The sequence below is a fragment of the Chlorocebus sabaeus genome, chromosome 11 (assembly GCF_047675955.1).
Source record: "Chlorocebus sabaeus isolate Y175 chromosome 11, mChlSab1.0.hap1, whole genome shotgun sequence".
Taxonomy (NCBI): domain Eukaryota; kingdom Metazoa; phylum Chordata; class Mammalia; order Primates; family Cercopithecidae; genus Chlorocebus; species Chlorocebus sabaeus.
The window spans coordinates 9771393-9786966 of NC_132914.1; the positions used below are offsets into that span (position 1 = coordinate 9771393).

General features: G+C 40.5%; 1 protein-coding gene across 1 annotated transcript in view; it reads right to left on the bottom strand.

The window, feature by feature from the left end:
- The window catches only part of CLEC2D (C-type lectin domain family 2 member D), a 44061-nt gene extending 28756 nt beyond the window's left edge, over positions 1–15305 (bottom strand). Inside the window, exons 1-2 of the mRNA XM_037995158.2 lie at positions 15214–15305; positions 14966–15078 (exon numbers count right to left, since the gene is read on the bottom strand). Coding sequence (XP_037851086.1) covers positions 14966–15078; positions 15214–15230 — 130 coding nt within the window. The 5' untranslated portion in view covers positions 15231–15305. The remainder of the gene's footprint in view (positions 1–14965; positions 15079–15213) is intronic.
- Positions 15306–15574: the final 269 nt, after the last annotated feature.

Consider the following 15574-nt stretch of genomic DNA (forward strand, 5'->3'; position numbering starts at 1 on the left):
ATCCTATCTCTACTAAAAATACAAAAATTACCTGGGCATGGTGGCTTGCACCTGTAATCCCAGCTACTTGGGAGGTTGAGGCAGGAGAATTGCTTGAACCCTAGAGGCCGAGGTTGCAGTGAGCCAAGGTTGCACCACCTGGGCAACAGAGTGAGACTCTGTCTCAAATAAATAAATAAATAAATACATCCTGGCTGACACAGTGAAACCCCGTCTCCACTAAAAATACAAAAAATTAGCTGGGTGCAGTGGTGGGTGCCTGTAGTCCCAGCTACTCAGGAGGCTGAGGCAGGAGAATGGCATGAAACCAGGAAGCAGAGTTTGCAGTGAGCCGAGATCGTGCCACTGTACTCCAGCCTGGGCGACACAGCAAGACTCCGTCTCAAAGAAAGAAAAAATTAATTAATTAATTAATTAAAAAAATAAAGTGAGGCATTTGAGGTAGAGGAAGAAGTCTTCCAGTTGAAGGAAGTCTTCTCGTTTCTTTAGTTAGGCCCAGAGTGAAGAGAATATATCGCAGAGTTGGGAAAACACCTGAAATCTGAGATGGCTGAAGCATAAATTATGAGAGGAGAAATGTGACAAAATAACTCTCCAGTTATCACAGAAGCTTTATATTAAACTATGTGAATCTCATGACTTCTAAGCCATAGCATCGTGCTTACTTTCTTATGCAATCTTGTGTTAAATAACTGATACCAACATAAGATACAGTGATGTGCATTTACACGGTCCCTAGAGAATTCCAGTGTGAGGAAAAGAAGTACACATAAAGAGTAATTTTAATTTCATTTAGAAAATAAATTTCTTTTTTCAAAATATAATTTTTTAGTGGTGTCTATATCAGAAGGCGGAAATTGATGACTAATTGACCGGATATGAAAGGAAAGGAAAAACCCCCTTCAAGGTACCCATTGCTCCTCAATAGATGTGAATGTCTCAACTGAGTAGTATAAAAGCAATATATTATCAGATTTTGCTTCATTGGAATAGTCAACTGATAAAAAGTTACAAGAAAGAACAAAAGTTTATAAAAACTATTTATTCTCAATGACCTGTATCCCACTTTTCTTGGGGCTCTGTGTTTGTGACAGCATGATGGATGGTAATGATATTGAATAAGTGAGGGATATAAAAGGCAGTGTATTATGATGTAAAAGAACACAGCTGGCAGGGCGTGGTGGCTCACACCTGTAACCCCAGCACTTTGGGAGGCCGAGGCAGGTGGATCACCTCAGGTCAGGAGTTGGAGACCAGCCTGGCCAACATGGAAAAACCCTGTCTCTACTAAAGATACAAAAACTAGCTGGACCTGGTGGTGTGCACCTGTAATCCCAGCTACTTGGGAGGCTGAGGCAGGAGAATCGCTTGAACCCAGGAGGTGGAGGTTGCAGTGAGCCAAGATTGTGCCACTGCACTCCAGCCTGGGCGACAGTGAGAGTCCGGCTCCAAAAAAAAAAAAAAAAAAAAGAAAAGAACACAGCCTTTGGGGCAAACAAGCTCAATTCATTTATGACTTTTGTAGCCTGATAGTTAATTTTAAATGTTTGTGGAAAGCAGAATAATGACCCCCTAAAGACATTAATAAGCTAATTCCCAAAACCTTGAGGTAAGGATGTTATTTTACATGACAAAAGACATTTTGCAGATGTGGTTAAGGGTCTAAAGACAGAGGGATTATTTCGGATAATCCAGGTGGGCCTAAACTAATCACATGGGTCTTTATTAGGGGAAGGCAGGAATGTCACTGTCAGAGAGAGATTGGAAGACCCTGTGCTGCTGGCTTTAAAGCTGTAGCAAGGGACCATAAACTAAGGAATACAGGTGGCCTCTGGAAGCTGACAAAGGCAAGGAAACAGCTTCTTCCCTAGAGCCTCCAAAAGAAACGCAGCCCTATCAGTTTCACCCTGACTTTACCCATTTTGAATCTCTCATTTCTAGACAGTAAGATAGTAATTTGTGTTGTTTTTAATCCACTTGTTTTAGTTCATGTGGCCTATAACAAAATACCATAAAATGGGTAACTTATAAACAACAGAAATTTATTTCTCACGGTTCAGGAGGCTGGAAGTCCAAGATCAGAGCCCTGGCAGATTTGGTGTCTGGTGAGGGCCCACTTTCTGGTTCATTGATGGCACCTTCTAGATGTGTCCTCACAGAGTAGAAGGAACAAGGGAGCTTTGGTGGGTCCCTTTTGTAAGGACACTAATCCCATTTATCAGTGTTCTACCCTCATGACCTAATCACCTCCCAAAGGTTTTATCTGCTAATGCCATCACCTTGAGAGTCAGGATTTCAACATGTGAGTTTGGGAGTGGGAGACACAAAGATTGAGATCGTAGCACCCCTAGTGTATGGTAATTTATTATTACACAATAATTATAGTATGTTGATTAAACTCTGTCAGCCTCAAGATCTATATGAATAAAAGGAGTATAATAGCACCTTCCTTGACTGGTTTGTTCTGAGAAATGAAAACTTCATCAGTTAATATACCTGTTAAGTTACTAGTAATTCGTACCTGCTTTAGGAAATATTATGGACTTCAACAACTAAAATCTTCCTGGCGATGCTTTGATCTGGAGAATATCTACAACCTTTTTCTTCAGGGTTCAGATAATGTCATTTCCCTCAAGTGTGGAACATTGGCCAGAAACTCTTCGGATTGGTCAGTGCCTGGATTTAAATATTCTGAATATCGATGTTTCCTCAAGACTAGGAGAAAGGGTGTGCTTCATCCTAGTGCATCATGAAAACGATCTGAGAGAAATGGATGAAGCCCATTAGGCAGGGCAACTACTGTTAAACAGCTTAGCAGAGAAAGAAGAGAAAATTACCCTCCTGAAGAAGAAAATTCACTGAGCCAAAGAGGCAGTGGTGAATGGATCATGGGCAAAACTCATTCCATTTGCAGGGCCAGATATGTGAATGTGCAATCTGTGTGGTAGCACAGTTCATCATGCTTAAAGCGCTCCACAGGTGGTTTAATGCTTTATCATCAAGGTCTCAAAATTATTAATAATTTTTGAACCAGATGTTTTACATTTGTATTCTGCACTAGATCCTGCAAATTATGTCACAGTCTCTGACTCTGTGTGCATGAAAAGGGTGAATTATTTTTTGCTTCATTTCATGTAGCTTTTATCTTATAATTAAACTTTTTATTCTGAGCTAGTTGTAGATTCACATGCAGTTGTAAGAAATATTACAGAAAGATCCCACATCTTCTTTACTCAGTTTCTCCCAATGGTAACATCTAAAAAACTACACTATAATATCACAACTAAGATAATGCCATTGAAACAATGAAGGAACAAAACTCTTCCATCACCACAGAGATCCACACCACCCTTTCTCCATTCTACCCCTTCTTCTCCACTCACCCATCCATAACCCTCATTCTCTATCTGTACAATTTTGTCATTTCAAGAATGTTATGTAAATTAAATCATACAGAATGTGATCTTCAGTAATTGGCTTTTCTTACTTAGCCTAAGTACTTTGAGATTCAAGGAAGTTGTGGTATGTATCAATAGCCCATTCCTTTTTATTGCTGAGTAGTATTCCATTGTATGCCTGTAACAGAGTTTACTTCATTATTCACCCATTGTGAGACATATGGTTGTTCACAAGTTTTGACTGTTAGGAATAAAGCTGTTATGAACATTTTATATACAGGCTTTCGTGTAAATACAAGTTGTCATTTGTGTGAGAGAAATGTCTACAAATGTAGTAACTAGATCGTATGATAGTTTAACGTTGAAAGAAACTGTCAGAGTCACAAGACGGCAGAATAGAAGGCCCTAACCTCTCCTTCATCATCCTGGGCACATCAATTCGACAGCAACACACAGGCAACTTCTCATCACTGGAAATCCAGAAACTGATTGAGCCACTCCTGCACCCTAGGTGAGTGTTAAACTATCCACATCAAAACTGGTAGGAAAAAACTTTCGCACACTGATCATAACCCCTAGCCCTAATACAATGCCCTATGATCGGGAAGGAACTCCCATCTCTTAGCCTGTCCCTGAGGAGTGAAGGGTTTGGACCACGTGTCTGGTATCACAACTTCTCTAGAGACCACCAGAGGGACTGGTTTCTAATTTCCCTGTTTTGCTGAGCTGACAGGGCCCAGCATCTGCTAAACCTCTGGGGCTACACAAAACAAAACAGCAGTTGTTTTTAAAATAATACTTGTTACAGCCCTGGTACTTCAAATATTTTCAGAGCGGTTTTTAATAAGCATGTGGGTACTTCCCCCTGCTCCCCACTTTGGCTCAGTGCAGAGTGATCAAGCCCAGCTTCCAGCTTCTCTCTGAAAAGCAACGGACACAGACAGGGGAAGCAGGAAATAAATCAATGTAATTCACCATATTGACAGAATGAGACAAGGGACAACATATGAGCATCTGAATAAATGCTGCAAGAGGATGTGAAAAACTTAATATTCATCCACAATAGTAAGACTCAACAAATTAGAAATTGAAGAACCTTCTTCAACCTGATAAAGGGCATCTACAGAAAAACTACAGCTAGCACCAAACTTAAGGGTAAAAGAATAAATGCTTTCCCCCAGTGACATGGAACAAGGCAAGGATGTCTGATCTCTTTCACCAATCCAATTTAACATTTTATTGGATGTCCCATTAGGGGCAAAAAGGCAAGAAAAAAGAAATAAATGTCATACAGATTGGAAAGAAATAAAGGCATTGCTATTCACAGACAACATAGTTGTCTGCATGTAAAATTCTAAGGAATCTACCAAATGGCTATGAGAATAAATGAATTTGGCAAAGCTACAGGATTAGCTATGTTCATATATAAAAAACACTTATATTTCCATATATTCATAATTATGAAGTGGAAATTTGAATATAAAAACAGTGCCATTTATAATAACACAAAAGATATCAAATAAATCTATCAAAATATGTTTAGGATCAGTATGATGAAAGCTGGAAACCAAAGTGACAAAGAAATCAAAGACTTGAATCAACAGAGAGATATAAGATATTCATAGACTGGAATATGCAATATTGCTGGATGTCAATTATACCCAAACAGGTTTAGAGATTCAGTGCAATCCTGATAATCATTGCAGTATGAATTTTTTGTAGAAATAAGCCAGGTAATTTTAAAATTATAAGAAAAATCAAAGAACTAGAACAGCTGAACAATTTTGAAGGAAAAAAAATGGCCAAATTTGGAAATCAGGGAGCCTGCTTTCATAATTTACAAAGTAACAGAAACAAAGACAGTATGATATTGATAAAAGAACAAACAGATAAATCAATGGAACAGAAAAAAATTTCAGAAACAAATCTAAACATGTATGGTCAATTGACATTTGACAGAAGTGGAAAGTAATCAGGCAGGTAAGGGGTAATATTTTCTGAACTCATAGTGCTGGAACAATTGAGTGTCTTAATGCAAAATAGTGAAAGTCAACTCACACCTAATACCTTATAAGAAAATGAACTCAGAATAAATCTTAGACTCATATATGAAGCCTCAAACACTAAAACTATTAGAAGGAAAGAGGAAAATAAAATTTTTGTGAGCTTGAATTAGGCAAAAAGTTCCTAGATACAACACCAAAAGCATTATCAATATTTTAAAACTTGATAAATTGAACTTTAACATAATTAAAACTCTCTGCTAGAAAAAAAAAAAAAAACCCTGGAAAGGGAATAAAAAGACAAGCAAAGGCAGAAAAACATCTTTCTAAAAAGCAACTTGTATCTAGAATGTATTAAGAACTCAAAACTCAACAATAAGAAAATGAAAACTAGATTAAAAAGTGGGTCAACGATTTGGAGATATACTTGATTAAAGAGGATATATGAATAGCAAATAAGTGCATAAAAACATGCTTGAACTAACCAGCCATTTGAGAGATACAAATTAAAACCATAATGAGTGACTACTACATGGTTATTAGAGTGGCAAAGAAAACAAAAGAAAAAAAGGAACAACCAACTGCTGGTGAGGAAGGGATGTGATATAGTTTGGATCTGTGTCCCCACCCAAATCTTATGTTGAATTGTAATCTCCAGTGTTGCAGGTGGGGTGTGGTGGGAGGTGATTGGGTCACGGGGGCAGATTTCCCCCTTGGTACTGTGTCGCGATGAGTGAGTCCTCGTGAGATCTGGTTGTTGAAAACTGTGTGGTGCCCTCCCTCACTTCCTCTCTTCCTCCTGCTCAGACCAAGCGAAGTATGGACTCCCCCTTTGCCTTCTGCCATGAAGTGTAAGTTTCCTGAGGCATCCCCAGAAGCTGAGCAGATGCCAGAATCATGCTTCCTGGCCAGCCTGTGGAATGGTGAGCCAATTAAACCTCCTTTCTTACAAATTACTCAGTCTCAGGCACTTTCTTTATAGCAGTGCGAGAACGGACAGGATGCAACTGGAATTTTCATGCAGCATCACTGGCAATGAAAATATTATGGGCATTTTGGAAAACGGTTAAGCAGTTTGTTACGGTAAATGTAAATTCCCCACATGCCCTAGCCATCCTATCCCTAGGTATTTAAACAAGGGAAGTGAAAACTTGTGTTTACCCAAAAACCTGAAAGGAATATTTTACACCAGTTTTATTCATGATCACAAAAAACTAGCAACAGCTCCAATATGCTTCAGCTGCTGAAGAGGTGAACCACTATTCCTCATCCCTAATAAAAGAAAAAACTTGATCATACATTCACAATTGTCAATTTCTTACTGTGTGTTAGCTGGCCAAACTTTTGTCCGGTTTTTCTCCTCCTCACAAGCCCTACATGTGTTTGCCTGCAAGTTTGCCTAAAGGCCCCAAAGCACAGACTTGCAAAAAACATCCTGCCTTAACCTGCCCACAGTGCACCATTTCCTGTTGAAACGCCTACACTTTGCCCCCTGCTCTCTCCTACACCACTAAGTTTTTTTTTTGTTGTTGCTGTTTTTTGGTTTTTTTGGTTTCGCTTTGTTTTGTTTGAGACAGAGTCTCTGTAGCCCATGCTGGAGTGCAGGAACACGATCTCGGTTCACTGCAAGCTTCCACCTCCCGGGTTCACGCCATTCTCCTGCCTCAGCCTCCCGAGTACCTGGGACCACAGATGCCCACCACCATGCCCGGCTAATTTTTTGTATTTTGTTTAGTAGACGGGGTTTCACCACGTTAGCCAGGATGGTCTCAATCTCCTGACCTCGTGATCCACCCACCTCGGCCTCCCAAATTGCTGAGATTACAGGTGTGAGCCACTGCACCAGCCCACTAACATATTTTTGAAATCAGTGTTATTCCTATTGCAACAGTCCTTTTGAATAAAGTTTCTCCCTATCTTGTTTTTCTTTGACAAATGATACATACTATAATACAGATGACTTGAAAATGTATTATTGTTAAGTGAATGAAGTCAGATTCTACAGTTGCCAGCTGCAGGATTTCATTGATGTGACCTTCTGGAAAAGCAAAAGTGTAAGAACAGAAAAGAGATCAGTGGTTGCCAAGGGCTAGGGGCAGAGGAAGAGACATTCTACAAAGGGACATGAGGGAATTTGGAGTGGGCGGGTATGGTTCTATATCTTAACTTTTATGGCAGTTACATGAATATATATGTTTACCGTAGAAATCTACGCCAAAAGAGTGAATTTTACTGAATGTAAATTGTAATACTTTAAAAGTCCCTGCCAACTTTCATTCATTTAATATACATCTACAAGAATAACAGGGAGCTTCAGCTTCAGTTCTAGACAGTGGAAAAGATGGGTAAGATTGGATGATCTTAAGCAGTAAATATTGTTTGGATTTTGGCTCATATAAAAATATCAGCCTTTATTCTTTCTGGTTCTACACTAATGCAAAATTGTCTTACAGGTTCAGAATACTAAGACTTCCATAATTCTTTTTCGTTGTTACTAGGGGAATGTGTAACTCAACCCTTAAAATTTCCCCCAAATCTCCCATTTGCCTCTCTTAATCATCTTCTAAATGTCCCTGCTTTCTCTTCTTCTTTTTTATATCTCTGGTTCCTCCTGCTAATACTGAGACAGCCAGGCATGAAGGGGTCCCTGGAGAAACTCCAACTAGCCTGCCCACTGAGGTGGAGCCTTGGGAAGTTCACAAGGTTTGCAGCAGGGAGAAGCCTGAGTCTGGCCCCTCTGTTTTATGTGTGGAACCTGGGATCCAAACGGCCAGGTGGGAAGCACTCCAGCGGAAGGACTCTGGCCTTGCCAAAGTAACTGTTTCCCCCCTTTTTTCCATTTTTCACCCAATAAAACTCTGCTTCATATACTCTTTAAAGTATCTGTGAGCCTGAATTTTCATGACTGTCGGACAAAGATTCCCATTTTAAGCTGAAATAAGGAAAGGTCCTGCAGCAATATTCCCACATGCATCTTGTTCCATTTCCCTCTTTTGCTCACTTACTTCTCTTCTACCTTTCTAATAGTGTGTCCTGACTCCTGCAGATTCATATCACTCTTAAAGTACACACTGAACACAATACTCTTCAGACTTCTAGTTGGAAAAACAACATTAGGAATTATCTCTCAGAAGAACAAAGAAATAAAGCATTATTGGATGGCCAAATAGGAATAGCTCCAGCCTCCAGCTCTCAGTGTGAGCGACACAGAAGATGGGTGATTTCTGCATTTTCAACTGAGGTGCAGACTGACACCTCACACCTCACACCTCACACGGCTGGGTACACCTCTGAGATGAAGCTTTCAGAGCAAGAATCAGACAGCAACACTTGCTGATCAGCAATATTCTGTCTTCTGCAGCCTCTGCTGCTGATACCCAGGAAAACAGGGGCTGGAGTGGACCTCAAGCAAACTCCAACAGACCTGCAGCTGTGGGTCCTGACTGTTAGAAGGAAAACTAACAAACAGAAAGGACACCCACACCAAAATCCCATCAGTATGTCACCATCATCAAAGACCGAAGGCAGATAAAACCACAAAGATGGGGAAAAAACAGTGCAGAAAAGCTGGAAATTCAAAAAATCAGAGTGCATCTCCCCCTCCAAAGGAATGCAGCTCATCGCCAGCAACAGAACAAAGCTGGACGGATAATGACTTTGATGAGCTGAGAGAAGAAAGCTTCAGTTGATCAAACTTCTCAGAGCTAAAGGAGGAACTCCGTAACCAGTGCAAAGAAACTAAAAACCTTGAAAAAAGAATGGAAGAATGGATAACTAGAATAACCAATGTAGAGAAGTCCATAAACGAACTAATAGAGATGAAAACCATGACACGAAAACTATGTGACAAATGCAAAAGTTTCAGTAACTGACTCGATCAACTGGAAGAAAGAGTATTAGTGACTGAAGATCAAATGAATGAAATGCAGCAAGAAGAGAAGTTTAGAGAAAAAAGAGTAAAAGGAAATGAACAAAGCCTCCAAGAAATAAGGGATTATGTGAAAAGACAAAATCTATGTCTGATTGGTGTGCCTGAAAGTGATGGGGAGAATGGAACCAAGTTGGAAAACACTCTGCAGGATATTATCCAGGAGAACTTCCCCAACCTAGCAAGGCAGGCCAACATTCAAATTCAGGAAATACAGAGAACGCCACAAAGATACTCCTCGAGAAGAGCAACTCCAAGACACATAATTGTCAGATTCACCAAAGTTGAAATGAAGGAAAAAAATGTTAAGGGTAGCCAGAAAGAAAGGTCAGGTTACCCACAAAGGGAAGCCCATCAGACTAACAGCAAATCTCTCAGCAGAAACTCTACAAGCCAGAAGAGAGTGGGGGCCAATATTCAACATTCTTAAAGAAAAGAATTTTCAACCCAGAATTTCATATCCAGCCAAACTAAGTTTCATAAGTGAAGGAGAAATAAAATTCTTTACAGACAAGCAAATGCTTAGAGATTTTGTCACCACCAGGCCTGCCCTACAAGAGATCCTGAAGGAAGCACTAAACATGGAAAGGAACGAACGGTACCAGTCGTTGCAAAAACATGCCAAAATGTAAAGACCATCAATGCTAAGAAGAATCTGCATCAACTAACGAGCAAAATAACCAGCTAATATCATAATGACAGGATCAAGTTCACACATAATAATATTAACCTTAAATGTAAATGGACTAAATGGTCCCATTAAAAGAGACAGATTGGCAAATTGGATAAAGAGTCAAGACACATCAGTTTGCTGTATTCAGGAGACCCACCTCACATGTAGAGACACACATAGGCTCAAAATAAAGGGATGGAGGAAGATCTACCAAGCAAATGGAGAACAAAAAAAAAGCAGGGGTTGCAATCCTAGTCTCTGATAAAACAGACTTTAAACCATCAGAGATCAAAAGAGACAAAGAAGGCCATTACATAATGGTAAAGGGATCAATTCAACAGGAAGAGCTAACTATCTTAAATATATATGCACCCAATACAGGACCACCCAGATTCATAAAGCAAGTCCTTAGAGACTTACAAAGAGACTTAGACTTTCATACAATAATAATGTGAGACTTTAACACCCCACTGTCAACATTAGACAGATCAATGAGACAGAAAGTTAATAAGGATATCCAGGAATTGAACTCAACTCTGCACCAAGTGGACCTAATAGACATCTATAGAACTCTCCACCCCAAATCAACAGAATATACATTCTTCTCAGCATCACATCACACTTATTCCAACACTGACCACATAGTTGGAAGTAAAGCACTCCTCAGCAAATGTAAAAGAACAGAAATTATAGCAAACTGTCTCTCAGACCACAGGGCAATCAAACTAGAAATCAGGACTAAGAAACTCAATCAAAACCGCTCAACTACATGGAAACTGAACAACCTGCTCCTGAATGACTACTGGGTACATCACGAAATGAAGATAGAAATAAAGATGTTCTTTGAAACCAATGAGAACAAAGATACAACATACCAGAATCTCTGGGACACATTTAAAGCAGTGTGTAGAGGGAACTTTATAGCATTAAATGCCCACAAGAGAAAGTAGGAAAGATCTAAAATTGACACACTAACATCACAGTTAAAAGAACTAGAGAAGCAAGAGCAAACACATTCAAAAGCTAACAGAAGGCAAGAAATAACTAAGATCAGAGCAGAACTGAAAGAGATAGAGACACAAAAAACCCTCCAAAAAAATCAATGAATCCAGGAGCTGCTTTTTTTGAAAAGATCAACAAAATTGATAGACCGCTAGCAAGACTAATAAAGAATAAAAGAGAGAAGAATCAAATAGATGCAATAAAAAATGATAAAGGGGATATCATCACCGACCCCACAGAAATACAAACTACCATCAGAGAATACTATAAACACCTCTATGCAAATAAACTAGAAAACCTAGAAGAAATGGATAATTTCCTGGACACTTACACTCTTCCAAGACTAAACCAGGAAGAAGTTGAATCCCTGAATAGACCAATAGTAGGCTCTGAAATTGAGGCAATAATTAATAGCCTACCAACCAAAAAAAGTCCAGGACCACACACATTCACAGTTGAATTCTACCAGAGGTACAAGGAGGAGCTGGTACCATTCCTTCTGAAACTACTGCTATCAATAGAAAAGGAGGGAATCCTCCCTAACTCATTTTATGAAGCCAACATCATCCTGATACCAAAGCCTGGCAGAGACACAACAGAAAAAGAGAATTTCAGACCAATATCCCTGATGAACATCAACGCAAAAATCCTCAATAAAATACTGGCAAATGGAATCCAGCAGCACATCAAAAAGCTTATCCACCATGATCAGGTGGGCTTCATCCCTGGGATGCAAGGCTGGTTCAACATATGCAAATCAATAAACGTAATCCAGCATATAAACAGAACCAAAGACAAAAACCACATGATTATCTCAATAGATGCAGAAAAGGCCTTTCACAAAATTCAACAGCCCTTCATGCTAAAAACTCTCAATAAATTCGGTATTGATGGAACGTATCTCAAAATAATGAGAGCTATTTATGACAAACCAACAGTCAATATCATATTGAAAGGGCAAAACCTGGAAACATTCCTTTTGAAAACTGGTAAAAGACAGGGATGCCCTCTCTCACCACTCCTATTCAACATAGTGTTGGAAGTTCTGGCCAGGGCAATCAGGCAAGAGAAAGAAATAAAGGGTATTCAATTAGGAAAAGAAGAAGTCAAATTGTCCCTGTTTGCAGATGACATGATTATATATTTAGAAAACCCCATCATCTCAGCTCAAAATCTCCTTAAGCTGATAAGAAACTTCAACAAAGTCTCAGGATACAAAATCAATGTGCAAAAATCACACGCATTCCTATACACCAATAACAGACAAACAGAGAGCCAAATCATGAATGAACTCCCAATTGCTTCAAAGAGTATCAGATACCTAGGAATCCAACTTACAAGGGATGTGAAGGACCTATTCAAGGAGAAATGTAAACCACTGCTCAACGAAATAAAAAAGGATGGAAACAAATGGAACAACACATCATGCTCATGGGCAGGAAGAATCAATATCATGAAAATGGCCATACTGTCCAAGGTAATTTATAGATTCAATGCCATCCCCATTAAGCTACCAATGACTTTCTTCACAGAATTGGAAAAAACTGCTTTAAAGTTCATATGGAACCAAAAAAGAGCCCGTATTGCCAATACAATCCAAAGCCAAAAGAACAAAGCTGGAGGCATCACACTACCTGACTTCAAACTAGACTAAAAGGCTACAGTAACGAAAACAGCATGGTACTGGTACCAAAACAGAGATATAGACCAATGGAACAGAACAGAGCCCTCAGAAATAATACCACACATATACAGCCATCTGATCTTTGACAAACCTGACAAAAAGAAGAAATGGAAGAAAGGATTACCTATTTAATAGATGGTGCTGGGAAAATTGGGTAGCCATAAGTAGAAAGCTGAAACTGGATCCTTTCCTTACTTCTTATATGAAAATTAATTCAAGATGGATTAGAGACTTAAATGTTAGACCTAAAACCATAAAAACCCTAGAAGAAAACCTAGGTAATACCATTCAGGACATAGGCATGGGCAAGGATTTCATGTCTAAAACACCAAAAGCAATGGCAACAAAAGTCAAAATTGACAAATGTGATCTAATTAAACTAAAGAGCTTCTGCACAGCAAAAGAGACTACCACCAGAGTGAACAGGCAATCTACAGAATGGGAGAAAATTTTTGCAAACTACTCATCCAACAAAGGGCTAATATCCAGAACCTACAAAGAACTCAAACAAATTTACAACAACAACAACAACAACAAAAGAAACAAAAACAACTCCATCAAAAAGTGGGCAAAGGATATGAACGGACACTTCTCAAAATAAGACATTTATACAGCCAACAGACACATGAAAAAATGCTCATCATCACTGGCCATCAGAGAAATGCAAATCAAAACCACAATGAGATACCATCTCACACCAGTTAGAATGGTGATCATTAAAAAGTCAGGAAACAATAGGTGCTGGAGAAGATGTGGAGAAATAGGAACGCTTTTACACTGTTGGTGGGACTGTAAACTAGTTTAACCATTGTGGAAGACAGTGTGGCGATTCCTTAAGCATCTAGCACTAGAAATACCATTTGACCCTGTGATCCCATTACTCGGTATATACCCAAAGGATTATAAATCATGCTGCTATGAAGACACATGCACACGTATGTTTATTGTGGCACTATTCACAATAGCAAAGACTTGGAAGCAACCCAAATGTCCATCAGTGACAGACTGGATTAAGAAAATGTGGCACATATACACCATGGAATACTATGCAGCCATAAAAAAGGATGAGTTCATATCCTTTGTAGGGACATGAATGAAGCTGGAAACCATCATTCTCAGCAAACTATCGCAAGAACAGAAAACCAAATACCTCATGTTCTCACTCATAGGTGGGAATTGAACAATGAGATTACTTGGAGACACAGGAAGGGGAACATCACACACTGGGGCCTATTGTGGGGAAGGGGAGGGGGACGGATAGCATTAGGAGATATACCTAATGTAAATGACAAGTTAATGAGTGCAGCACACCAACATGGCACATGTATACATATGTAAGAAACCTGCATGTTGTGCACATGTACCCTAGAACTTAAAGTATACTAAAAAAGAAAGAAATAAAGCATTATTACTGGTCAAATTTTACTCAGTTTCAGGATCTGTAAAACTTAACCACAGGATGCATTTTAAAAAACAAGTTTCACAACTGTACCAGGTAATAAATATTTAGTTTCAGTTTTGTAAACATTCTTTAGAATATAACATTTGGCTTAGTTAGTAAGAATGTAACATTTGGGCTTAGTTCATAAGAATCGTAACTTAGCAAGAATGTAACTTAGCCAAAAGGTACATTTGTAGCATCTAAAGAATGTTGGAATGCACTGCTCCGGGAGACAGATTTGAAAAGACCGATTTGAGTAATAACAAAACTCCCGTCCGGCACAGTCGGCTCTGCGTTAATTTCTCTTTCTCCACTGTAATCCCCCTGTCTTGATAAATCGGCTCTATCTAGCAAGCAAAGGGAACCCATTGGACAGTTACAACAGTACCAGGAATGCTAAGAGCTAGGAGCAACATGTTACAAAAACAGTGGCACCCCTCCTTAAACACGTTTCCCCAAGAAAGGGAGGAAAATAGGGGTTCAGGACAGTTGCAAATAGATGCCTATCTTCCAAATAAAATGCCAAGTCTTCTTGAGGTCACAGCATCCACAAGTTTCCAACCTAGCCTGGAAAAACAAGTCGGATCAGAGACAGGTTGGGGGAGGGCCTGTGGGTGGCCCTGAAGCAGGCCACTAGGACGTCCTGTTTCCCTCTCTCCGCCTTTCCAAAAGTCCTTAAGCCACAGACAGCCGTGGCCCGTCCAGGGGGCACTCCCCTCTCAGGTCCCCCAAAGTTCTGCAAACTCTGACGACAAAGGCAAGTCAGAGTCCCGTGACGTGTGGGGAGGCATCGGACAGATTTTTCTTTTCATGGTCTGTTCAGAGCGGATGCTCACCCAGCTGAGAAGGCCCTGGAGGGGTCACACTGGGTAAATCGAAGCGAAGCCGCCTTCTTCCGCTTTTTTCGGAGCTCCAGGTGAAGGCTCCTCCTTCACTCCAGGGCGGGGCTCTGCAGAAAAGGCGGGGAAGCACCGAGGGAGGAGTACTGGGGCTGCGGGATTCGCACCTACATAGGCTTCTAGGCTCTCTCGCGCCCACCCTGCCCCCACCTACGGAGCCCCTTCCGGTCCCACGGGCTGCAAACCTCCAGTTTCCGCACATCCTCCAGAGAAGCGTCCCCGCCGCAGCTCCGGGTGGGCGGGAGGCGAGGCTCCGCCCAGCACGGCCCCACCTCCCCAGCGCCCGCGGGAGATTTGCTTGGGGCTGGATCCCCCGCCTTCAGTTTCACCGCAGCCGCCCGCTCTAGTGGCGCTTGTGACCCGAGCAGGAAGCCCAGAGACAAACCAGAAAGACAGGAAGGGGATTCCTGGACTTTCTTTCCACCTCTGGCAGGGACGCGACCCTCCTTCAGCTAGGAGCGCCTGTCCGGGTCTGGTGTACCCCTTACCCTGTCTTGAGGATCCCCTTGTCCCCGGAATTAGGGGGAACCCGATGGAGGCCTGGAC